At 41.6% G+C, this 25,434-nt stretch overlaps 2 protein-coding genes across 5 annotated transcripts; both read left to right on the top strand.

Moving 5' to 3' along the window:
* Positions 1-1,871: 1,871 nt before the first annotated feature.
* On the top strand, positions 1,872-10,194 carry glmp (glycosylated lysosomal membrane protein). Of its 2 annotated transcripts, none has more exons than XM_080863598.1 (7): positions 1,872-2,031; positions 6,484-6,648; positions 7,753-7,851; positions 7,931-8,095; positions 8,169-8,387; positions 9,123-9,391; positions 9,471-10,194. In XM_080863598.1, exons 1-7 carry the CDS (start codon positions 1,936-1,938, stop codon positions 9,643-9,645), a joined length of 1,188 nt encoding a protein of 395 aa, XP_080719724.1. In that variant the 5' UTR covers positions 1,872-1,935; the 3' UTR covers positions 9,646-10,194. The 2 variants fall into 2 exon arrangements, with proteins under 2 accessions (XP_080719724.1, XP_080719725.1); XM_080863599.1 differs by lacking the exon at positions 1,872-2,031 and adding an exon at positions 5,529-5,613.
* A 3,985-nt stretch (positions 10,195-14,179) lies between these two features.
* rnmt (RNA (guanine-7-) methyltransferase) lies at positions 14,180-25,075 on the top strand. 3 transcript variants are annotated; one of them, XM_080864060.1, is made up of 11 exons: positions 14,180-14,193; positions 15,930-16,067; positions 18,013-18,142; positions 20,188-20,313; positions 22,100-22,215; positions 22,361-22,542; positions 23,086-23,250; positions 23,342-23,459; positions 23,991-24,089; positions 24,433-24,466; positions 24,640-25,075. In XM_080864060.1, exons 2-11 carry the CDS (start codon positions 15,930-15,932, stop codon positions 24,675-24,677), a joined length of 1,146 nt encoding a protein of 381 aa, XP_080720186.1. In that variant the 5' UTR covers positions 14,180-14,193; the 3' UTR covers positions 24,678-25,075. The 3 variants fall into 3 exon arrangements, with proteins under 3 accessions (XP_080720186.1, XP_080720184.1, XP_080720185.1); XM_080864058.1 differs by lacking the exon at positions 14,180-14,193 and adding an exon at positions 14,264-14,403; XM_080864059.1 differs by lacking the exon at positions 14,180-14,193 and adding an exon at positions 14,647-14,815.
* Positions 25,076-25,434: the final 359 nt, after the last annotated feature.

Genomic DNA, 25,434 nt, shown 5'->3' on the forward strand with positions numbered 1-25,434 from the left:
CACCGTGGCTGAGATTTGACGAGGCTAGGAAGGAAAGCTTAATTACATGGAAGGCAATAAGGAATAGGAATGAATAAAGTTAATTCAGATATGGGCTGATAGTTGAAGTTTAAACAAACACACAGAAGACTTCTGCATCAAACTTTTTTACTCCCATCTCCATTAACTTTTTCAAAGACTGTTTTGTAATGCGTTCTGTCTTTCAGTTAAAAACTTATATTTCATTTATTTCTTTTAAAACAAGAGGACGTAAGGACTCCATTAAGTGGAAGGCTGTTTTTCTGTTTGTTAAGGACCAACAAAAAAAGCTTGTGTGTGACAAGGCAGATAAAGATGGACATTTGGTTCCCTGTGTTTTGAATATTTTTAACATCCATTCTAATTAACATTTATTTATGGGTACAACAATGAACAAAAACATATTTTTTTGCATCAGACATCAATTGTAATAAGGGAACTGTAGACAGAATTCACCACTGACTATGCGATGATACGAGGTGATTTTTAATTAGCTTGTGATGAGATTTTATTAACAACAAACATATCTAAAAGGTGCAGAATGGGGTTTAAATGGTTTGCCTGGCATAAATCTAAACCTAGTTGGATGAATCTACTCTCTGTGTTCTCAAATCTATAGTTCTTGGATAGGTGACTAAGGTGCTGCCACGTCCATTTCTAAATTGACTGAAGTTGTCGCCGCACTCTGAGTGAAATGCCTTCATCCAACATCAATCTCGTGGTCACATCAACTCCTTCAATGCATGGCATGCATTTCTCCAGCTGTGTTGTCTTTCAGAGCTGAAATCCAAGCTGAAGCTCCTCCTGTCAAAGGTGGGAGTTTGGCAATTAGTCCTTTCGTGTTGCAGTGGCTAAAAGGATTATACACAAGCTGGCCAGTGGGTGCAGTTCCCAATGGCATCTGTATTTTGGGAAGAAAGCTCCAAGCTTGTTGTTCAATCTGTGTCTGAGATCTTGTATAATATTTTCATGGTAAGGCAGCTCCCTCCTCTTCATCCTCTTCTGATGATAGAGATTCAGAATAACAGTACTCTCTTTCAGAGTCCTCTCTCAATCAGCAGTTTTGTCCTCGTTTAGAAGTTTTCCTTTCAAGGTTCCAGGAAATCTCCCTTTCACTTACATTCCCACAGACCTAAGGTGATTCTTCTTCTTGCTTCTTCTATCTTTTCTGGTTTGTTTTGAAATCTCATGTTGCTTTAGCCAGTTGTACATTTTTTTCTTTTTCTGGGATTCTTTGTTGCCTCAATGTAGTTGCTCAAAAGTTGTACCTTGATATGGTGGAGGTGAGTTTGCCGACAAAGATGGATATAAAAGTGGAGTCATAGGTGCAGCCTCTGCAGCTGCTGGTCTAGTCTCAGTTGCTTTGAGATTCTGGCTTTGTGTTGCAAAATTCTGCCTCTTCCCTTTAATGTTTCCATTGTCTGTACACAGTTTGATTCTTAAACAAAATAAAGAATAAAGAAAGCACTCTGCACCCAGATTGGACTTTCTTATGTATGATTGTGCTCTATGTTCAAATAAAGAAAGTTTGAAAAGAGGGGGGGTTAGCAAACATGTTCATTAAATTATGAAACAGCAAAATGGCGTAAGTTACAATGATCTGATGCAGAAGTATAATTCATATATAAAAAGTGAACCACGGTCGTAGTGCAGAAAACCCGGGGTTAACTCTGCAGTATAAGCCTTTGGTCAGTTTCACAGAGCTGAAACTGACTGAAACAAAAAAGCCGGAGTTTCGACTCAGGATCGACAAACTTAAAGCTGTGAGATAAACCTGCTGCCTGCGCAGTTCAGCCCATGACTGGGTTAGTCTGAGCTCAGCTCTGGTTGGCTGATCTCTTTCTGACACTACGAGCAGCCAGGTCAGCTGACTTCAGGGAACCAGCGGATCATGTGATCAAAGACCGAGCAGAGACGATGGCAGCGGGGAGCGCGTGGAGTGGCGGACTGTACGTGGTTCTCGTGCTGTGGATCGTCACTGTAACGTGCTCCGCGGAGCCCGGACGCAGACAGGTGAGTTCACAGGTGAAGCCGGAACCGGCTCCGAACCGGCTGAGAGCGTGAGGGCCAGAAGGGGAAGCCGGAAGTGACGGAGGCTTGTTTGGTAGCTGCTCAGCTCAGCTGAGGGCTATAGACCCGGGATTAAGGTTGTATCGTGTGATCGATTAGCTGTTTCCCGATTGTTTTGAATAGAGTCGTAAAGAGGCGCAGCGGGTAGAACCGCATGTGGTCCTCCAATCAGAGAGCAGTTGGAATCCTTTCAGTAACTGAGACATCTATCAGTCTTGATGCATGCTCAATCATCAAGGTAAATAAATCTCAGAAAGTTTGATTTTGTTCATCTGGACGTTTTCAGTGGGAGAAACGTTTCGTCACTCATCCAAGTGACTTCTTCAGTCTCAGCTGTCTGCAGGTTTCCCCAACCTTAAACAGTACATTTGCATAATGACTGAAACTAGCACCAGTGGCAAGTCATGGGCTGTGAGGTCAGTTCCTTGGTTTTTAATCTCATGACCATTGATCAACAACAACTGCTCAAAGCCCACTGATCAAAAGCCAATGATAAATGGGATCAAGCTAGGAAGGCACCTAAAGAAAGCTCCAGCGGATCCAGTAGAGAAGGACAACCATTGCCTAAGTGAAATCCCATAGTGATCCTGTATGTGTCAGGAGTATTAAACAGTTGAGGCGCACTTGTTTCTTAAGGCTGTGTCTTTGTGTAGTTTATGTGAAAAGGGAACGGCCATCTCTGAATCCAAGAGGGGGGCTAAGGGTACATCTTTTGCCATCTTACAATGCAGTGATTGCAGCCATTCCCCAACTCTTTGTGAGTGGTACTCATGGTCCCTTTGATAAGTGTCCACTGATCAGTGGTTGCTGATTAATGGTCATGAGAATTTACATATTAATGATCAGGGAACTGACCTCCCAGCCCATTGTTCTTTCAGTGGGCTAGTTTCAGTCATTATGCAAATGTACTGTTTGTAAGATTGGAGAAACCTGCAGACAGCTGAGACTGAAGAAGTCACTTGGATGAGTGACGAAACGTTTCTCCCACTGAAATGCCACGTCCAGATAAACAGAATCAACTTTTGGGGAGACACCTATCAGGTTTTTCTTTTCTTAATGAAACTTCCTTAACTGCTTGTCCTACAGTTAAAATAATTTTAAATGTACTCATAATCATCTCACGGACGTAACACGTACAGCTACTTTCACTGCCACTGATATTTATTCTTTTTTTCCTTTTTCTGAGTTAACTTCAGTAATTACTTTTTCCAAACCACCAACATGTCTTTTAGACCCCATTCCTACATGATTGCTTCTATCATTAATTAATGTTTCAATTTTAAATATAATCAGCAAACCACAGGCCTTCAAGCTGGCAGTAGGTACACCATTACTTAAAAAGCCATCTTTCGACCCGCTGTGTTAGCTAATTACAGGCCATTTTCCAACCTTCCTTTTATCTCCAAAATGTTTTAAACAGTAGTTGTAGTTTCAGTCAGATTTCAGGGCTTATCACAGTAAAGAAGTGGCAAAGGTTACAATCTTTGTGTCTTATTGCCTCTGACAGTGGACTCATTCTGTGCCTTTCCTGCTAGGCCTCAGTCCTTTATTCAATATTGTTGACAATAATATTTTATTACAGTGATTAGCGCATGCTGTAGGTGTTAATATACATTTTTAACATTATGCAGATGACACCCAACTTTATCTATCCATGAAGGCAGATAACCAATTAATTATACTGCAGGAATATCTAAAAGACATAGAGACCTGGATGATCTCTAATTTACGTTACTGTACAGTAACGCCACTGTTTTGCACATGTCTCACTCTGTATATTTTATTTTATATATTTTATTTATTGTTTACTCTATTTAATTTGTAAAATATGTACACACACACACACACACACGTAGAAAAATATTTAGTATACACATCCAGAAATGCATATACTATTATATATTGTACATATATTTATTAGTTTCAGATGTAGCCATTCTTGTATTTTGCTTGTTTACATTATTGTATTTTGCACAACTCTGTTGCTTGTGAAGCTCGCACACAAGAATTTCACTCACATGTGCTGTACCAATGTACCTGCACATGTGATGTGACAATAAAAGTGATTTGATTTGATTTTCTGCTTGTAAATTCAGATAAAACTGAGGTTATTGCACTTGGCCCTGAAAATCTGAAAACATGGTATCTAACCAGATGACTACTCTGGATGCCATTACCTTGGCCTCCAGTAACGCTGTGAGGAACCTTGGAGTCATTTTTGGCCAGGACATGTTCTTTAATGCACATATTAAACAAATATGTATAAATACTTTCTGATTTGTGCAATATCTCTAAAATCAGAAATACCATGTCTCAGAGATGCTGAAAAACTTGTTCATGCATTTATTACTTCTGGGCTAGACTACTGTAATTCGTTATTCTCAAGATGTCCTAAAAACTCCCAGAAAAACCTTCAGTTGATCCAAAATGCTGCAGTAAGAGTGCTGACCGAGACTAGAAAGAGAGCATATTTCTTCTATATTGGCTTCCCTTCACTGGCTCCCTGTTAAATCCAGAATTGAATTGAAAATCCTGCTCCTCACATGCTACACGGTCTTGAATAATAAGGACTCTTCTTAATGACCTTATAGTACCATGTCATCCTACAGACTGTGGCTTACTTGTGCTTCCTAGATTATTTACAAGTAGAATGGGAGGCGGAGCTTTCAGCCATTAATGCGTGGATCTACCTACTATTAACATTGAATATAAATTCTAAAACTGAATATATTGCATAGTGTAACCCCCCTCCACCATTAAAAAATGGTTCAGTCCATAGCGCGGACTGGCTTTATTTCTTGTTTTCAGTAGCAACCGATGGCCATAATTGTGCTAGATCACATTTTGAATCAACACCATGGGCATTTTTAGATTTTAACACAGGTGGTTTGACTGTTACACTCTGGAAATGGAACGAAGGTGAGTGGTATTAACCCTCTGGGGTCAACGGACATGCAAATCCAAATCACATGACCGATTTCAGATGACATGGCAGCAAAGAATGATGAGTATCCATTTCAACTTGTGTTGAAACTTCGGACTTCAAACTATATAGCAGTAATAAACCAGAGTTATGATAAAAGAATATATTCTGTGTATATATACACAATGCTCTTTACTGAATACTATCATCATGTTCAGTGTGCGAATAAAACGGTAAAAAATGTCTAAGCACAGTGCAAAAAAGAAAACCCTTTCCTATTGGTCGAAAAATGTACCACGTCGACCATAAAAAAATTATATGGCACCACGTGGGGTTTAGTTGTTTAGGAAGAGGGGAGTGACGGAGGTGAGAGAGCGAGCGAAAGAGAAATAATAATATATAATAATAATAATAATAATAATAATGGATTGGATTGATATAGCGCTTTTCAAGGCACCCAAAGCGCGTTACAATTCCACTATTCATTCACTCTCACATTCACACACTGGTGGAGGCAGCTACCGTTGTAGCCACAGCTGCCCTGGGGCGGACTGACAGAAGCCAGGCTGCCATATCGCGCCATCGGATACTGAATTTGAGATGTGAGAGATTTCTAAGATTTGGCACATTTGGAGTGTGTAGTTAATGTGTTGTGTTGACTAGTGTAGTTGGTTGTTTTGTTTTGTGTGTTAAAACAATGAAGGCACTAACAAACAAGTTTTTGGAGCGGCACAAATAAAACAGTGATGCGGACGCTGAGGATCCTGCACAGTATCTTAGCTGTTCCTAGGACTGCGCTCTTCTGGACAGATATCTCGGATGTCGTTCCCGGGATCTGCTGGATCCCCTAGTCTAGCTTGGGAGTCAATGCACCTAGTTCTCCGATTACCACCGGGATGACTGTTAACTTCACCGTCCACATCTTCTCGAGCTCTTCTCTGAGCCCTTGGTACTCCTGCAGCTTCTCATGTTCCTTCTCCCTTATGTTGCTTTCATTCGGTATCGCTACATCTATCACTATGGCCGTTTTCTTCAGTTTGTCTACCACCACTATGTCTGGTTGGGGAGCCACCACCATTTTGTCTGTCTGTATCTGGAAGTGCCACAGGATCTTAGCTCGGCCTTTCTCCAGCACCCCAGGGGGTGTCTCCCATTTTGAGCTCGGAACTTCCAGGCCATAATCGGCACAGATGTTTATCTCATCAAAATTACAATTTCTTTTTTACACTTAAATGAAATAATCAAAAACAAAATAAATTGGGCCTTCCATGGTTTTATCCCATAGTGATTTTTTTTTTTTATATCTTTTGCTGTTTGCATAATTTAATGAACATTTTTGCTAAAAAAAAAAAAAAAGCCCTTTTTTGTACTCAGTACTATTCAATAAAGGGAAAAAATATTCAGCAAGATGAGACCAATGGCTGTAGAAAAGATGAAATGCTCTGAGTAGGTTTGCTTCTTCTGTCTTGCAGATTTCAATGCAGTTATACCCCAGCTCACATTCAACCCCTCAAGCTGGTGACCTGCTGCATGTGAGAGCCGTGGGAGACAATGACACGCTGCATTTCCTGTTCTGTAGCCAGGGGGCGCCAACGCTGCTGCTCATCCACACCAACTCAACTTCTTCTGAAGTGCAGGTATGGACAGGAAGTCGGTAAACTCAGTGTGATGTCATCGGACAGAGAAAAGTTTCAGAAAGGGCGTAAACAATCAAGTGAAACCGAGTGCGAACGGCCAGCTTTGTGAGAATAAAAAATATACTTCTGATAAAATGAAAAAATGGATGAAAAGCCTCAGCCTACTGAGAGGGTGATTTTTATTTATTTATTTTATTTATTTATTTTAATCTTAAGAGCTGCATTGATTTTAATAAATCTGTCCCTGACAAACACTGTTCACTTAATAATAATGATTAAAAGATGATGGAAGATCTGCTCTACCTCCTGAGCAAGAGGATCTACTGATTGGAAGGTTGGTTGTTCGATCCCTGGCTGCTCCAGTCTAATTGCTAAATATCCTTGGGAAAGACCCCAAGTTGGTTCTGATGTGTTCATTGGAGTGTGAATAATAGGTAGAAAGCACTTACGCATGTATGAATAGGTATTTACCAAATAATAATTAGGCCCAAATTCCAAATTATAGACGAACTGAGATCCACATCGTGGGTGGGGCTCATAGTCAGAGCATACAAACTGTACAGGTAATCAGTTCTGAACCTGGGAACATGAGCCTGTCCTGCATTATCCAGTGTGCTTCAGACTCAGTGTCCTTTTTGGTCCTGCTGCCCACACACTGAGCCACAGTTAACAAGCCGATAACATCAGTGTGCCTTTTATTCCTCTCACTTATCAGGCATTTGTACGTTTCATTAGCAGACCCTAGGATTTCCTTTTTACTGAGACTTTTTACTTTTTAATGTGAAAGTATATCAGGAGAACTCAGCTGAGAGGGCACAGAGACTTCTTGGGAACCCCAGGGTCTGTCCATAAGCCTGTCATTGGCGGGGCTGTGGGGCTATGGGCTCACAGCTGGAGGATAAATGTTGCCGAAAGAAGGGGCTAAACACTTGAGCCCAACCTTTTAAAATAAAATAAAAGTAATTAAATTAAAAATTAAAATAAATAAATAGTTTAAGTAATTTCTGTTGTTTGTAACATTCTTGACACCCTAATGTTGATATATGTGTGACAGTCACATGACTGTTCATAATATTCTGACCTTGGGTGTGCTTTGTGTCCCAGGTGAACTGGCCTGAGTTTGTGGCTCGCAACACCAGCGGCAGCCTGAAAGTGGAGCCAGAGAGCAGCTTGATGTACAGCAGTGCTGTCGTCTTCAGCCGGGTCAGAACAAGCTCAGTCCACCTTAAATCTTTAGGGTATGTCTGGATACATCTAACCTTAAACTTTTTTTTTCTCTCAGCTGTTGGAGTATGACGATGTGAACGACACGGCTGAGCCGACCTCTGACCTCTTCCCTCCATACGACCTGCAGAACTTCACCTGGAACCCCATCAACCTGTCCGAACCCATGGCGCTTCTCTGTGGCACCGATGCCTCCTTCACCAATGGCTCGCTCTGCCTTCAGGTCTGTTGCCGAGCACAGTGAAATCAGTATTCAAAAATGATCGATACGCTGACAGTCATTATTTTTATTTCAGCTGTCGGTTTTTGACTCTGAGGGGCGGGGAGAGGCATGGCCGCACCTCCTGCACTCTGTTAACTCTTCCCAGTTGGAGGTGTGGTTGGATGGCATACCGGCCCGAGCCACTCAGTCCAGGTTCCTGTTGGAGATGCATGCAGTAGGGGAAGCTTATCCTTTAAGCACACTCGACGTTTACCAATCAATCGACGATGAGTATACGCCATCGATATTCAAGGTAGCTTTGTGCTGTGCGTTATGTTCTTCTTCTTGTTCTGACATCATTTTATTTTCTTCTTGGAGGAAATCATCCTCATCAAAAGACTTATCCCTAAACCAATGAATGATAAGGACCCTTTAAATATCATGTTAAATTCAATAAATGTACCACCCAAAATGAGAAATCTGGCCCATCATTAACTACATTTATTTTTTATTATGAATTAATGTGGTCTGAATTGAGTATGGTGTGCTGTTTGACGACAGACCCAGTCAGTGATTAGACATAAACTCAGCGGGACATCCAGTGTGACGACCTACTCGACCAATAACCTGCCACAACCCTGGATGTGTGCACACAACCCTGCGCACACATCCAGGGTTGTGTGCGCAGATGGACTCCTTTAGTCTCGGGGGCTGGTTTGGAGGTTTGCTCCACCTTGTTTTAAGCTTCCCTGCAGAAGAAAAGAGTGCTCTATCCTGCTGAAATGCTGCTGAAAATGGGTTTTCTCTTGTTGGCCAAACACAGATTGGATCTTTGAATATTTTCTCACATCAAATGAGGTTTTGATGTTGAGTCACAGAAATATATTTCGATAGATTTTTTTTTTACTGTAGACAGTGGCCCTGTTGGTGTGGGCGGGAGTATGACTTTGATTTTTCTTCCATATGTTTCTGGTCCTGCTCATTCTGTCTACAATGTAGTTTGAGTAAAGTTTGACTGAATGTCCTGTATTGACCTCTGACCCCTCAGGTTTCTCAATGGGTGTCATCAGTGAATGGCAGTTCTGATGTTCTGGGTTATGCACTGTGGAAGCCAGTGGCGTACCGTCAGGCACGGCCGGCTCTGGAAGATGCCACGCCATGCCGTCACTCGGTGCCGCGGGCTCAGAGTGGGTCGATGGTGACGGCTTCGTCCGGTCTGATCCGAGGCTTCTTCTCAGATCCAAAGAGCATGGCACTGAATGTGAGCTTTGGCCTGGCGGGGGAACCATTCTACAACGTCACACGCTTCCTCAGCTGGTAGGCTTGTTGTTATTTCTTTGTTGTTTTATCTCTTACTCTCAGCCGATCAGCTCTCATCTCCTCCTTACTCCTCCAGGACACTGCTGGTGGGTGTTGGGTCACCGCCTGTTGACTCCTTCTCTCCTCTGGTTGTTGCCATCATGGCAGTTGGTCTGGGAATTCCCATGATCATCCTGCTGGTTGGTGGAATCTGGCTCTGCATCCGTAAAAGCAAGGGAGCATCCTCAGCCTCCTACGAGCCAATCAACTAATCATTTCACTGCGTTGCCAGAGACAGTTTTAATGTTTTAGAAACAGATGACGTCACAGTGACATTCCAGCCAGTCAGCACACAGCAGAATCCGTGTACCCATTTGTGTTTTTAAAGACAGTCAATGTGTTTGATTGGTGATTGGATAAGATCTTACTCTGTCCTCATCGATTTCTTCCTGAATCAAACCTCCAGGCTCACCACTTGGCAGCCATCTTGAAAAACCTGTGGGCTCTTATGCTCATGGTTATTCTGAAGCTTTCTTTTACTTTTTCAGTAGGTCATATAAAATACAATGTTTATAAATAAAATATATCCTTTTTCTGAACCCTCAGTCATTGTTACTGAACCCTGACAGGTTCGTGTCCCTTTCTGATGATGTCATATTCTTACTCTAAAGGGTTCATTTAAAGCAGCTGCTCACAGATGAAGAGTCTGCCACCTTGGGGCCAGTCTTTGACTTTCAGATTAAAAGATGTACGATTAAAATTTTTACTTTGAAACTAAGAAGCAAAGTTAAGTTGATTGTTAATAAAATATATCAGAATTGCCTGATTCAGTTTCTTTCTTCATCAGATGTCAGCTGACATGTCACTGGTGTTTTTTAATAATTAAAAAAAAACAACTTTCATATTACAGGATGTCTCACCTGGATTTGTTTGACACCTAGTTGTAATAAGAAGTAAGTTTTTTTCAGATGGTTTCTCTAATCTAACATCATCAGTCAGGACAGGAGGTCACATGAAATTGGTTATCAGCTTAATAAATCAACCCAGGATTTATTAGTCTGGCTACAGCACATTCATATGAATGGGCTGGTGTTGGCAGCACGTTGTAGAGACATGCACAGGTGTGCTGAGAACAGAGCAGCTGATTTTACTCAGAAACATAATTATAACAGTCCCCTCAAGGTGCTTCATATTGTAAGGTAAAGACCCTTTGATAAAATAGAGAAAACCTAAACAATCAGATGATCCTTGAGCAAGCACTTGGTGTGGCGGTGGAAAGGAAAAACTCTTTTAACAGGAAGAAATTTTCAGCAGAAACCGGCTCAGGGAGGAGCGGCCATCTGCTGGATTCTTCCACAGAAGAAGCTGAACTATGGACACGCACACACATACACTTACACTGATAAGCACTCACTCATCCCCCCTCCCTTTCCAACGCCTTCGATGCTTGTTGCCCCCTGGGAACACGAGGCGGGTCTGGGCCCGCGCTGGAAACGGCGCCGTTGCAGGATGGCTGCTGTGTTGCCTGGGGTTACTCCTCATCTCCTACCCATCCCTGTGGCTTGTCATGTCTTCCACAATGTTGTGCTGTGGACATTCATGTGCTTTTTTGTGCAGAGGAGGGGGGGGTTCCCATTTCACTGCAGGGCAACCTGCTTGTGACAAATAAAGCTTTCATTCATTCATTCATTCATTCATTCATTCAAAGCTTTGTTTCCCATTCTACTTTTTAAATGTCCATTTGCGGTGGCTGTAGCTCAGGTGGTGGAAGGTTGGTGGTTTGATTACAATCTGCATGCCAAATATCTTCAAATTCAAATTTTATTTGTCACACACACACAACCATACACAGTAAGACATGAGGTGAAATGCTTGTAGCTGTGCAATGCAATGCCCGACCATTAAATGACAGTGGTTTTACAGTATTTACAATACACAGGTTATACAAAATTTACAGATTTAACTTAGAAATTTACAGTAAAAAAAATGTGCAAATAGCAGAAAGAGATTATAAATTATAGGAAGTGTGCATGAAGAAAAACCAGAGTGCGTGTGGTGATGTGTGTGAGAGTCCAGTCTTATAGTGATGTAATGTGTGTGGGGAGAGTCCAGTCCTACACCTGGTTCAGGGCCCGAATCGAATAGCCTGGGGGAAGAAGCTCCTCCTCATTCTCTCTGTTTTGGCCTTAAAGGAGCGGAAGCGCTTCCCAGACCTCAACAGTGAGAAGAGTCCATTGTTGGGATGGGAGATCTTGATGAGAGGATCTTGTTGCTCCCTGAAGCATCCATCTGAGGATGAATGAGTGAACATTTGAAAGCACTTAAAAACAGCATTAAAAAGTGCTTGGGTGAATGAGGCAAGTTGGGTAAAGCACTTGGTGTGCTCAGGTACAGTAGACAAGTCCCATATAAGAACCTGTACATTAACCATTATGATAAGGTGGAGCCTGATTATTTTAGACCTTTGTATGTAAGGAACAATTTTAAATTTGATTCTGGATTTAACATGGAGCCAACGAAGAGAAGCTGGTATGGGAGACATATGGCTCTCTTTCTCAGTGCAAATATTTTTTATTTAATGTGCACACTGAAGGACATAGCCTGGTCAAAAACAACTCCAAAATTCCTCACAGTGTTACTGGAGGCCAATTTAATGCCATCCAGTGTAGAACAAATGGTCAAATAATGCTTATGGAACAATAAAAATGGTTTACAGTGCAAAGAAACACAGAGCTGTGTCTAAGTGTCGTCAAATCAACACAAAGACTTCAGATGGTTTGGAAAAATTTCAGACTTTCCTACAGCTCACAAATAGCCTGGATCTTCCTGGAATGGATGTCGTTTTTAGGAGCAGTGATTTGAACACTATCAGGGCTGCATCATCTTGATGCATACTCAATCATCCAGGTAAGTAAATCTCTCAAATTGATTCAGTTCATCTGGACGTAGCGTTTTGTGGGAGAAACGTTTCGTCAATCATCCAAGTGACTTCTTCAGCCTCAGCTGACTGCAGGTTTCCCCAATCCTATAAACATAAGTGCCAGGATTTATACATCGGGGAAACCAAACAACCTCTGGCAAAGCGGATGGCACAACACAGAAGAGCTACCTCGTCAGGCCAGGACTCTGCAGTCTATTTACACCTACAGGCCAGTGGACACTCTTTCAAGGATGAGGATGTACACATCCTGGACAGGGAGGAACGCTAGTTTGAGCGCAGAGTAAAGGAGGCCATTTACGTGAAAAGGGAAAGACCATCTCTGAATTGAGGAGGGGCCTAAGGGTACATCTTTCACCATCTTACAATGCTGTGATTGCAGCCATTCCCCAACTCTCTGTGAATGGTACTCATGGCCATTGATCAGTCGTCTTTGATCAGTGGTTGTTGATCAATGGTCATGATAATTTGCATAATTATGATGAAGGTGACCTCCCAGCCCATTGTTCCTTCAGTGGGCTGGTTTCAGTCATTATGCAAATGTACTGTTTATAAGATTGGGGAAACCTGCAGTCAGCTGAGACTGAAGAAGTCACTTGGATGAGTGACGAAACGTTTCTCCCACAAACCGCTACGTCCAGATGAACAGAATCAACTTTTGGAGATATCAGGGCTGCAGCTTAAAGAGTAAACCGTGTCACAAACTATATACATTTTTTTCTTATTAATTTAACGGAGCTTAACTACAGTCAGAGACTTCCGTGTCCAAATGATGGTGGGTAAGTACAGATAAAGTGCTGGGGGAAACTGCTATGAAGGTGTTTGTAGTATCCTTTGGACAGAAGAAAGAGGGCAAGGAGAACTGGTGGAGGAATAAGGAAGTACAGGGAACTATTCAAAGGAAAAAAGTGGCATCATTAGGGAGATGAAAAAAGGAAATGGCAATGGCCTGTATTTGTATAGCGCTTTACTAGTCCTTAAGGACCCCAAAGTGCTTTACACATCCAGTCATCCATCCATTCACACACAGGTGATGGCAAGCTACATTGTAGCCACAGCCACCCTGGAGCGCACTGACAGAGGCGAGGCTGCCGGACACTGACGCCACCGGGCGGCAAATTGCTGAACATTTTCTTTGATTTTGAAAAAAACTTTCTGTTTGGCTTTACAGAAAACTGTACAGATCTACAAAAGTAGCCTGATAAGGCCTATATAATTGACCTGATTATTATTATGGCTAAGTTCTATATACATAAGTGTAGTGTGTGTGGCGCTTAAACAATCCAGCCCTTTAAACTGCTCTTTGCATAGATTTTAAGAAGTTACAAATTTTATTCATTTTTGTTTGACTTGTTTTTACTAAGCAGATTGCAACATTCTTGAGTATTACCAAAAATTGCAATTTACAAGAGTGTTGTACCAGCACATGCAAAGCAGACACTTTCCATGCGCGATGGTTTCTTTGTGCGCTCGTTGGATTTAAGTGCGAGGAAATTAATCGCACCGCGAAATGAAATTATTTTCGGATAAAAAATTTTTGCGCATTTATTAAGGCATAACTATAACTCCATACATTTTGTAGAGGTCATAGGAGAAGCTGTGACAGTTTGTCCTGAAACAACAACAGCGATCTCCACGCTTTGAGTTTAATCTCGAAATTTCGACTTTATTCTCAAAATGATCAATAATATTTTTGTCTTAATGTGACCCAAATACTCATTCACACATCAGGTATATGCATTCATGTAATGTTTAACAAACACTTTCAATTTAAAAAAACAAAACAAAAAACAAAACCCACCGACTCTCTGGTGTGACGCAAATATGACGTGCACAAACCCGGAAGCGGCTGAAAGCGCACGCGTCTTTCTCGCGGAGCACAGTGAGTTATTTTTCTCTAAAACTTTGGTCGTTAATTCAAGTTAGTCTCGGTGTTATCCATTAGATTAGTATCGACTGGAATATCGCATTCAGCCACTGTGCTAGCTGTTTCCGGTTCATCTCTGAACACACACCGACATCTGTTAGCTCTTAGCAGCCGCGGCTAACGGTCAGTTTACAGTCAGTAGCAGCTTCCGGTCACTGATGGAAGGTGAGAGTGAGCAGCTTTGGGTCGTATCCGATTTTAACCTGGTCACATCCAGATTTAACCCGTTTTATCCACGGAGTAAAAAGAGTCAAATAGCGCCTTAAAGTTTCAGAAGGAAACGCATCCTCGACCCCTTTAGTCTCATTGCTTCAGTAAACACTCGAGTCCTGTTTGTGACTCTGCAATATTAAATCCTGTGACGGCACACTGCACAAATACTCGTCTTTTTTTGCACAGAGGCCGGGGGGTGGAAGGAAGGAAAACCGCAAAGGAGGTTCATAGATGTAGTGAAGGAGGACATGCAGAGGGAGATTAAGGCAGATGAGCCGCTGTAGAGTCCCCTGGGGAGCAGCGAAAACAAGAAGGCGGCAGGCTTACTGCATCCTACAGTTTTCCAAACCAAATTAGTACAAAGGTGGAAGTAAGCACACACCACCAAAGAACATCACCCATCAATTTAACTTAGGTCAGGCCCAGGGTAGCATCAATATGTGACCCAGTGGCCATACAACAGTCTGCCCTGAAACAGTCCTGCATCCATCACTGTAAACTGCATTACAACATGGTGACAACCCAGTTTAACCTGCACTTACAGTTCTATGTAACCTTTGAAATTCCATCCATCCATCCATTCGCTTCCGCTTATCCTTTTCAGGGTCGCGGGGGGCGCTGGAGCCTATCCCAGCTGTCATAGGGCGAGAGACGGGGTACACCCTGGACAGGTCGCCAGTCTGTCGCAGGGCTAACACATAGGGACAGACAACCATTCGCACTCACATTCATTCGCACATTCACACCTAGTGACAATTTGGATTTTCCAATTAACCTATCCCCACAAGCTGCATGTCTTTGGACGGTGGGAGGAAGCCGGAGTACCCGGAGGGAACCCACGCAAACACGGGGAGAACATGCAAACTCCACACAGAAAGACCCCGGCCTGGTGTTGGAATTGAACTCAGGACCTTCTTGCTGTGCGGCAACAGTGCTAACCACCGTGCCACCTTTGAAATTTTTGTTTTTAATTAGTTTGATTGACCCAACATGTAGGCTTTAAATTTCCAACTTCTGAAAGGTCACTGAGCAGTTTTATCATTAAAAAGGTTAAATCAAGTTCCAAATGATATCAGATTGTTAAGACAGATACCTCTATTTGGTGATCTGAAAATGCAATATTTTAGTCAATTGATGTTTTTTTTTTAACAAAACTTAAAACTTTCTTTAACATATCTCTAATATTTATTATGTGTAGTTATTTATGAGAAATTTCATTATAGAAAACTCCGATACCACTCAGGACCATCAGACTGTAGCGCATAAGCAGTGATTAATACATTGTAGTTTTTGACATCATAATGTATTACTCTCCCTTTCGGATATAACGGGTTATTAAAAAAGGTAAATGGATCACGTTCGGCATTGTTCAGTCAAGCTGACATCACTAATTCTCAATAAACTCAACATAAAGCTTCATCAGCTCAAACTGATATTGTTTTTCTCTCTCCTCCTCTTCCTCCTCTTTTTTTTCTTAGATGGAGCTTCAGTCTCGTCAGACAGAAACGATGGAGGAGGCAACACAGACCAGAGGAGCTCAGCAAGAAGAGAACTCGGGGATGAAGAGGAAGCATGTTGAAGATGAAGAAGAGAAGATGTCACCTAGCAAGAAGCAGGTTGTCAAGTTCATTTTTTTTAATATTTCTTTAAAGCAGTTGTCTGAAGGCTCTTCATGTTGTGAGATGAAGTCTCGGTTTGATGTGAGAGGATCAGACAGCACTTTTAAAACTATTTGCTAAAAATATATATAGTTTAGAAGTTTAGGATAATTTGGAAAACATTTGTAAACTCAGCGAACAACCTAACATATTTAAAAACTCAAATGTCTTCAGTGTTTTACGGTCTGTACTTTACAATATAAAGCACCTTGAAGCAACTTTTGCTCTGATTTGGCGCATGAAAATAAAATTGGACTGAACTTGCTATGCTATTCTGTGAGACTGCCTGAGGGAAAACATGCATAATGTTAAGAGTATCAGTTAACCTTAGTGTGTGAAGAGGACTCTGTTAGATTGAATTGATTCAAACCACTACAGCGCAGTACCTTTAACACCTACAGCATGCTCTAATCGCTGTAATAAAATATTATTGTTAACAATATTCAGTGTTGGGGAGTAACGGAATACATGTACCGCCGTTACGTATTTAAAATACAAAATATGAGTAACTGTATTCCGTTACAGTTACCGTTTAAAAGGGTGGTATTCAGAATACAGTTACTTTGTTGAAATAAATGGATTACACTGCGGTACTTTCCTGTTTCATTTTGTCGCGGGTCAGGACTGTTTGGGTTTTGTTTGACAGCTACGTTCTGTTGTTCCAGGCGGCAGCGTTACGGTTGCCATGGTTACAGGGCGACGCTCTCTCTCTCTCTGCGACTGTGTGTTTCCTGGGTGAGAGAGCGCCTTTTCGTTGTTGTGCTAAGCTAACAGGCAGAATGCTACAAGCATAGCTCTAAAGAATGTAGCATCATGGGCAGTGTAGTCCGTGTTGCAGAGAGAATGGACTGCCATACACATTATGGGTCTGTGAGCGCGAGGAAGGAGAGAGAAAAAGGGGAGTGGAAAGGTACGAGTTGTCATCGAGGAAAAACGGGAGCTGGAAGCATGTAAATATAATAATAACCACTGCAGCCAAGAAGAGTGCCTGACGAGCCCAGTTGTAAGTAAGCTATTAAGACTCGACTGTACACCGTGTTCGTGTTTTCCTCCGAAAACAATAAGTTCCGTTGGAGCAGTCTTTCAACGCCTCTCTCTGTCTGTCGCAAGAAAAGTTGACCCACACAACAAAGTAAAGCTAGTTTTCGGCTACGAGCCGACAGGGACCCCGCCGTATTAGTCAGAGGTCCCTTTGCTACAGTTCGGAATCGCGGACCTTCAGTAATAGTAATAAATCACACAGCAATAGTACATTCATGTTGTTGTAAAAAGCACGATAATATATTAAGTAATCCAAAGTATTCAGAATACGTTACTCTCATTGAGTAACGTAACGGAATACGTTACACAATACATTTTGGGGCATGTATTCTGTATTCTGTAACGGAATACATTTTAAAAGTAACCTTCCCAACACTGACAATATTGAATAAAGGACTGAGGCCTAGCAGGAAAGGCACAGAATGAGTCCACCCTCAGAGGCCATAAGACACAAAGTTTGTAACTTTCACTAAAGCTGTTTCTGTACTGTGATGATCTCTGAAACCTGACTGAAACTTTTAGTTAAACCATCCCTCTGCAGATGATCAGTTAGCTGTTTTACATCTACTCTTTCAAGAATGTTTGAGATAAAAGGTCAAGTGGCGGCTTTAAGTAACAGTTTAACTACTGCCAGCTTGAAGAGATGGGTTGATCATATTTAAGATTTATAATTTTTGGACTTCTTTGAGCAGTCTTGTAGGAACGAGGTTTGATTGACACGTTGTTGATTTGGAGGAAGTTATTATTCAAGTTAATTCGGAAAGATCAGGCAGACAAAAACAATCTAAATATTTATCAGCAGGTATTAAAGCTGCTGTGAGGCTGTCTTCCTTATTAGTGATCCCTATAATTGATCTCTCAGGTGCTTGATCACAGTGTGAAGGTGGCAAGTCACTACAACCAGCTGCAGGAAGTTGGCCGGGCAGCTCGTAGCAGAAGCCGAATCTTCTTCATGAGGAACTTCAACAACTGGCTGAAGAGTGTTCTAATTGGTAACTGGCTTCTGATCAACAAACCACACTTCCTCAGTTTTAACATATCCATAGTGATCTGTAAGCAATTAACACCCATCCGGCAATCGCATGCATAATAACATGAGAGCGTAGTTTTGTTTTTGTTTATTTTTTGCTATAAGTTGTCTCTAGGGCCAAACATCAGATCCAACATTTAGAAAGCTGATTATCAGAACAAAATGACAATGCAGTGATATTTATCCAGCGAGTATAATACCAGTCACTAATACAGATTATTGGCCTTTTATGTTTCATTTGGCAGCCTGTTGTCGTCATGCTGATTAATGACCTTCATCCTTTAAAAAAAGTGTTTTATAAATGATCAGAAACTTTTAAAAAACAGATTTAATAGATTTAACTAAAATAAATGGTTAAACCTTGCAAAGGGGCTGGTGTAAACTTTTTACAGGAAGCCAGTTTATTGTTTTTATTTTCACATGGACCAGAGAACTCGTCCATTTTCTACAGTTTTATCGAACAGAGAAAGGGACAGATTATTTTATTTAAAAAGGTTTGCCTTTATGTTTCACCTGTGCCTTGTATGAACATAGAGGTGACTGTAGTTTAGGAGGTCATCTACTAATCATAAGGCTGTTGATTCCAAAACTGGCAGCTCCAGTTTGTGTGCCAAGATGTCCTTGGGCAAGATGCTGAACCATGACTTTCATGGGAGTGTGACGCTGTGTATGAATGTTAGATTAAATGCACTTACAAGCACTTTTTTCTATGTCTATGATTGGTGTGAATGGATGAGACATGTTATATGAAACACTTTGAGTGCTCGAGTAGAAAAAGACTATAAAAGGACGCTTTTCTATTTGCCATCCTGTAACACAAAGGACCGACGCAGACAGCATTGTAAGTTGAGTGATTGTTGTATCTTTAGTAGTCTTTTTTTGCTTTTGGTATGACTCTTCTATTACTCCCATTTTCAGTATTTCAGCCAATTCCTTCTGAGCAATTTGTCTTGTGTGTTCAAGTATCTGGTAGTGAATGCACCATCACACTAGAGTGTGCTACAAAACGGTGCTCTGTGAGACTGGTACAACCAGACAAAACGATGTTGCACTGCAGCACCATCCACTCTCTGGGCCTGTGCAAGATGGTCATCACAACGGAAGGAGGTGGAAATGATAGAATTTGATACCGCTGGTCCCAACTCATCTCTTTCCTTCACCAGGCTCACCAGAGAAGCAATTTCAGCCTATCTTTGAGCAGGTTGAGGTGATAAATCTTAGATTTAGGCACTGCTGACGTGCCTGGAGCAAATTCTCATGATAACCTTCTCCTTATCCTCATGAATTAACTTACGAATCATGGATTCTGTCTTACTTAGCAGTTCCACCAGCCTGTCAGTCTGAAGGTCATAGATGCTGGCCAAACAAAACTTAATACCCAGTAATTAGTACAGTTCTTTTAGTGTGTGAGTCATGAACAAGGTGGTTAGTCAGGAAATTGCATTGTATAATCCTCCAGAATAATACAAAGGTTGACACTCAGAGCAGGGCATGCACTATTTGGACACCCCCCACCCCCCCCACACACTATTTGAACCTGCTGCTCCACCCCTCCATTGCAGCTGAGCCACAAACCACCCTCTCAGTAAAGGTGTAGCCTAGTTGTTTTTTTTTTTAAGGTAAATAATAAAAGTCATCCTTTGTGATGATAATAAATAATTATTACCTTCACCTCCTCTGAGTCTCTCCTCCATGGTGTGCTGGAGCTGGTCATTCTGGTTCTGCTCATGAACCAGATCTCTGAGTGATCCTCTTGAACTGAACTAGGACTACCATCACCAGCTACAGTCCAACACTGGGGGAAGAATAATTTTTATTCCGAGTCTACTGGACTGTATTTTAACCATTTTTATAAACTTTTTACTTTTTATTCTTTCACCATTTAATAATTATTTATATTTTTTTCTGATTTTACCTATTTTCTTTCTGCAGCACCTTGTGTGGAAGCAACTTTAAAAATAAAATATTTACATCCTCTTACAGTTTAGTGTCTTTTTCTATTGACAGGTGAGATCTTGGAGCAGGTAAGAGGGGCGGGATCTCAGCAGGTGTCTGTGTTGGACCTTGGTTGTGGAAAAGGAGGAGACCTACTGAAGTGGAGAAGAGGAGGAATCGATCACCTGGTCTGTGCAGGTATTGATTCATTGATTTTTATGGTTTATGAAACTTGACATCACATTTCTACAGACTCTTTTCATGCCTATACAGCTTTAAGGACTGTAAAGGACCAGCAGTGAAATCTTCCTCTAAAGACGCACCTCATCCTGCTGTTTAACCTGAAACAGTCAATGTTAACTTTGTGTAAAATCAAACCTGCCTGCCAACCATCCATCCATCCATCCATCCATCCATCCATCCATCCATCCATCCATCCATCCATCCATCCATCTGTCCATCCATCCATCCATCCATCCATCCATCCATCCATCCATCCATCCATCCATCTGTCCATCCATCCATCCATCCTCCCTCTTCTGTTTGACTGGGTCGTTCTTCACATGAGCACAGACGACAGTCAGGACCCTTTCCCCAATCTGAAGGCGTAGGGAAACAACACTCTCGCTCACAAAAACCCCCAGGGGACAGGAGCAAACTGAGGGCATACAAAAATACCCACCGCCTGTCTGCCTCTTTCTCAGTAAGAGAAAGAGGCAGGTGCCGTCCCTCACTGACTGGGACAGAGTCCAGATTCTCTCCAGGACACTGGTTCCAGTTCCCAAACTGTGCAATGACGTGACCCCAACTATATCTAGTCAGTGTCCCTAAACCTCACACTCTAGCTCAGGCTCCTTCCAAACCAGAGAGGACAGGTTCCACATCTCTGTAGCCAGCTTTGATAGCTGGGTATCGGGCTATCAGGGCCCTCGCCCTTGACTGCCACCTGACACACAATATACCTGACCCCGACGGTATCTGCTACAGGTAGTGGGCCCAAGGCGTGGCCACCAGCTGCTCTTTGTCAAGCTCCCTACCAAGCCTGGCTTCAGGGTGAGGAGAAATAACCCTGGAGTAACCCAATCTTGCACAGGTTACTCAGGTGTCTTGCTCTTTTTTTTCTCATGGGGGTCCAATGAATTGCTTTCATCCAGGACCAATTTGCCTTGGGAGAGACCTACCAGGGGACAAAGAAAAGGATAGCTGCTGGGACTACTGGGGCACACAAACCTCTCCATAGCAGTAAAGTGGTGGCATTGAATTGAAATGAATTATGTCAAACATCACAGAGATCAAATGAGAGCACCTGCCACAAAATCTCACCTATGTATGAGCTAATACTTGTGCTTCACTTTTGACTTAAGTAACTGGCACTCGGTCCTCTATAACTGGTCATCACGTCAATTCAGTTCAGTGTTATTTACATTGGATTAAAAAAAATGCGTTTTATATTTACTTAGAATTTTTTCTAAGTAAATATATTTCTACAGATGCCATTGACATGAAATGTCACATGAAATGGAGCAATCCACTCAATGATTCCAAGAAAGCTGTGTACCAGGTTTTAGATGTGTCCTTGATAAACACAGCTAGGCCTGATAATGAACTAATCATTTGATTCAGATGTGTTGACCCAGGTTGAGATCTTAAACCTGAAGGACACCAGCCCCTGAGGCCTGGAGATGGACACCCCTGCTGTATACTCTAAGCTTATGTACTGTTATTCAGTTCATAAGCACAAACGACAGTCAGAACCTTCTCATCCACCACCGAAAACATACTGGAAACAAACTGAGGGGATACAAAAATACCCACCCCTGCACCCAGCTGCAACCGTACCTCCTGGGGGCGGTGGATCGACTGGAGGGTGGCCCATATCATTGCCTCTATAACTGCCCCTCAGCTCAAAAGGCATTACAATTGAGATTAATTGTTGCATGTTGCTGGAGATTTTTGATGATTAAACATAGATGTTTATTTTCAGATATTGCAGGGGTTTCTGTGGAACAATGTCAGATTCGTTATGACGAGATGAAAAAAAAGAGTCACCGTAACGAGAAAATCTTCACTGCTGAATTCATCACAGCAGACTGTTCAAAGGTAGACCTGCAGCACACAAAAAATAAGTCGAGTATTCTGTGATAAAAGTGAATATATAAAATCAGAATTAAGAAGAAAATAAAAGTGAGGTTTTTCTCAGTCTGGATTGTTTGATTTGTTACTGACCTTTTATCTCTACCTACAGGAGTTGTTGTCAGAGAAACTGGATGATGCTGAGCTTATGTTCGACATCTGCAGCTGTCAGTTTGTGTATCATTACTCATTTGAGAGTGAGCAGAAGGCTAATATGATGCTGAGAAATGCCTGTGAGCGTCTTAAACCTGGAGGGTACTTCATCGGTACAACGCCAGATGCCTTTGAACTTGTGTAAGATAAACAATTAAGTGTAATGAAAGGCGCTTTTTTATGGTAAATTGTTTATAGTCACATCTGTCCACATGTCAGGTGGACAACCTTCTTCACCTAAGCCACATGATCCTATTAGGTGAAGCAGGTTGTCCACCTGGTGTTGGAGCTATGAAAACTCCAAGTATTAAGATAAGCTTAATACTTGGAGTTTTTATAGCCTTTTTCCATTAGTACCGTCTCTGTGTAGCTTGGCTCAACCGGACTTTGTCACTTTTCATTATAAACGAGTACCATGTAATGTGCGTGGGGTCATTACAGCAAGGATCTGAGGCTGGATCGCCTCAGATCGCCCTGAACCTCAGCCAAATAGGTACTAAAAAAGTACCTGGTGCCAGGTACGACCACCTAATGAAAAACCTTAAAACTGAGTCAAGCTGCGCTAAGCCGACCCTATTAGAGACATTTTGAAATGTTCAGATGTAAAGACTGAATCACTGAGTCAGTATCTGCTTCATCTTCACTCTTTTCCTTGCCCCCCCCCCCCCCCCCCCCCCCCAACAGTAAACGTTTGGAGGCATCTGATTCGCTGTCATTTGGTAATGAGGTTTTCAAAGTGACCTTTCAGTCCAAAGGTTCCTACCCTCTGTTCGGATGTCAGTATCACTTTAACCTCGAGGAAGTCGTCAACGTTCCAGAGTTCCTCGTCTACTTTCCTCTCTTTGAACAGTAAGAGTACTCACAGTAACATCTGCTTGTGTACTCTGAATTTCCTATAAAAATATTTCATGATACTCTGTTTCCACTTCTTATGTCCCAGCATGGCGAAGCAGTACAATATGCAGCTGGTGCTGAAACAAAGATTTGCGGATTTCTTTGAGGAGAAGGTGAAGAAGGAGAATCATCGCAGCCTCATGATGAAGATGATGGCTCTGGAGGTAGAATATTAATTAAAACTGACATACTGACTATGATTTCTCAGTTCATTTTTCTTATTTTTACAATAATGATGTGACCAGAAGACAAACTAGATATGGACTTAACACAACATTTAAGCATGTTATTTTTGGACACAGATCCAAATGGTGACAAATTAAAGGAAAGGACCCACTTATCCTTTCAGTGAGGCATTTCATCTTCTCAAGCCTTAAGAATAGCTTCACTCCTCTGCACACAGTGGATGAACTGTTTTTTTTTCTTTTTTGTTTGCTGTGTTAAAAAAAAAGTTCACTGCTTTACTGTTTTGCTAGATGTGTGGCGATATTTTGCTCCAATAAATCCACACAAACATTAGTGTGGTCCTGTGTCTTGTGGATAAATAGAACAATTCATCTCATAGTAGTGTTTGATCAGAGGATAAAGAAAACACATCAGAACCAGCAGAATCTGTCACTGTAGCTCAGAGGTCCAGGTTTTGCTTTTAACCTGTCACTACTTACTATCTTTTTAAGAGTTTGTTTTGCTTTCAGCCATTTCCCAGTGAGGATGGTCTTCAAGCCTCAGACAGTGCAGAGGAATACTGTCATGCTAAAGAGCACTGTGACCGAGCCGACGTCAGAACTCCCCTGGTAAGCGTGCTCAGATGGTAAATGTTAAATGGACCGGTTTTTATAGCGCTTTTCTACTCTACTTGAGCACTCAAGTGCTTTATGCCACATGTCTCATTCACACATTCACACACATGCATTCAAGCACTTTTTAACATTAACACATGGATGCATCAGGAGCAGCTTCGGTTTCAGTATCTCGCCCAAGTGTATATATAGCATGCGATTGAAGAACCAACCTCTCCATTAGTAGATGAGCGACCACGTCTACCCCCACAGCTCAGTTTAAAAAAAAACAAACCTAAAACAGTTTCAGGTGTTCGGCCCAGTTTTACAACATTTGTCTGTATTTCCATGTGTGCAGGGAACGCTGAGCAGATCTGAGTGGGAAGCTACCAGTAAGTCTCTGATCATCTCCATCAGCTGTTTACATGACACATTTAAACTGATGCTTGTAAAAACATTTCAGTATTGTTGTCTTTGATCTACTTTTAAAATATGTATTCATATGTGGGCCCATTGATCTACAAACTGTTGATCACTAAAACCCTCATCTGTCTTTGCTCTGCAGGTATCTACCTGGTGTTTGTGTTCCAGAAGATGTCCTGATGCTGCGCTCATCTGCTGCTGTTTGTCTCACTGTTCTTCAGCTCATATTTGTGTTTCTGTTGCTTTAAGTCATTTTTGATAAGAAATGATTGTTTTGTTTGTAAATTAAACAAAACTTCTGTCAAACTTTTTTGTGTATTGTTCTTCTGAATTATGGAAAAAAGCGTGTATTTTTCTGGATTACAGGATAGTTACAATAAACAGAATTTACAGCCATTTAATGCAAACAGATTATTATACTGTAGCTCTACTTATGTTGATGGGTAAATTGGTTATTTTTGATTTGTTAATCTTTTAGTTTGGCTTTTTTTTTCATTGTCTAATGTAACTCTGAAATTTGTTCTGTTGCATTTCCAAAGTGCAAAATGTAACTGGCAGATTAAACCCCGTTTCCCTCCCCTTTGTGATTCCTCTGGTATTCATTGAACCTCTGTTAAGTTTATGACAGGCACAGATTTGAGTATTGTGGATGAAACAAACTGTTAAGGATCAGTTTATTCTCACCTAAAAACCTGGACCTGAACCTATAACAAAAGAGATTTGGAATGTTTGTGACTTTACACACTTGAGCCTCAGCATGCAGTGACCCACTTACGTGGTCTGAGACATCATGGCTTAGCTGCTGTGTCCTAAATGGTTCCACTTTGCAATAACAGCACTTACAGGTGTTCCCAGAACATTTAGGACGGACGAAACTGAACCGACTTGTTGCAACAGCAGCATCTTGTTATAGTGCTACACTTAAATTCAGTTAGCT

Source organism: Rhamphochromis sp. 'chilingali', assembly GCF_963969265.1.
Source record: "Rhamphochromis sp. 'chilingali' genome assembly, chromosome: 17".
NCBI lineage: Eukaryota > Metazoa > Chordata > Actinopteri > Cichliformes > Cichlidae > Rhamphochromis > Rhamphochromis sp. 'chilingali'.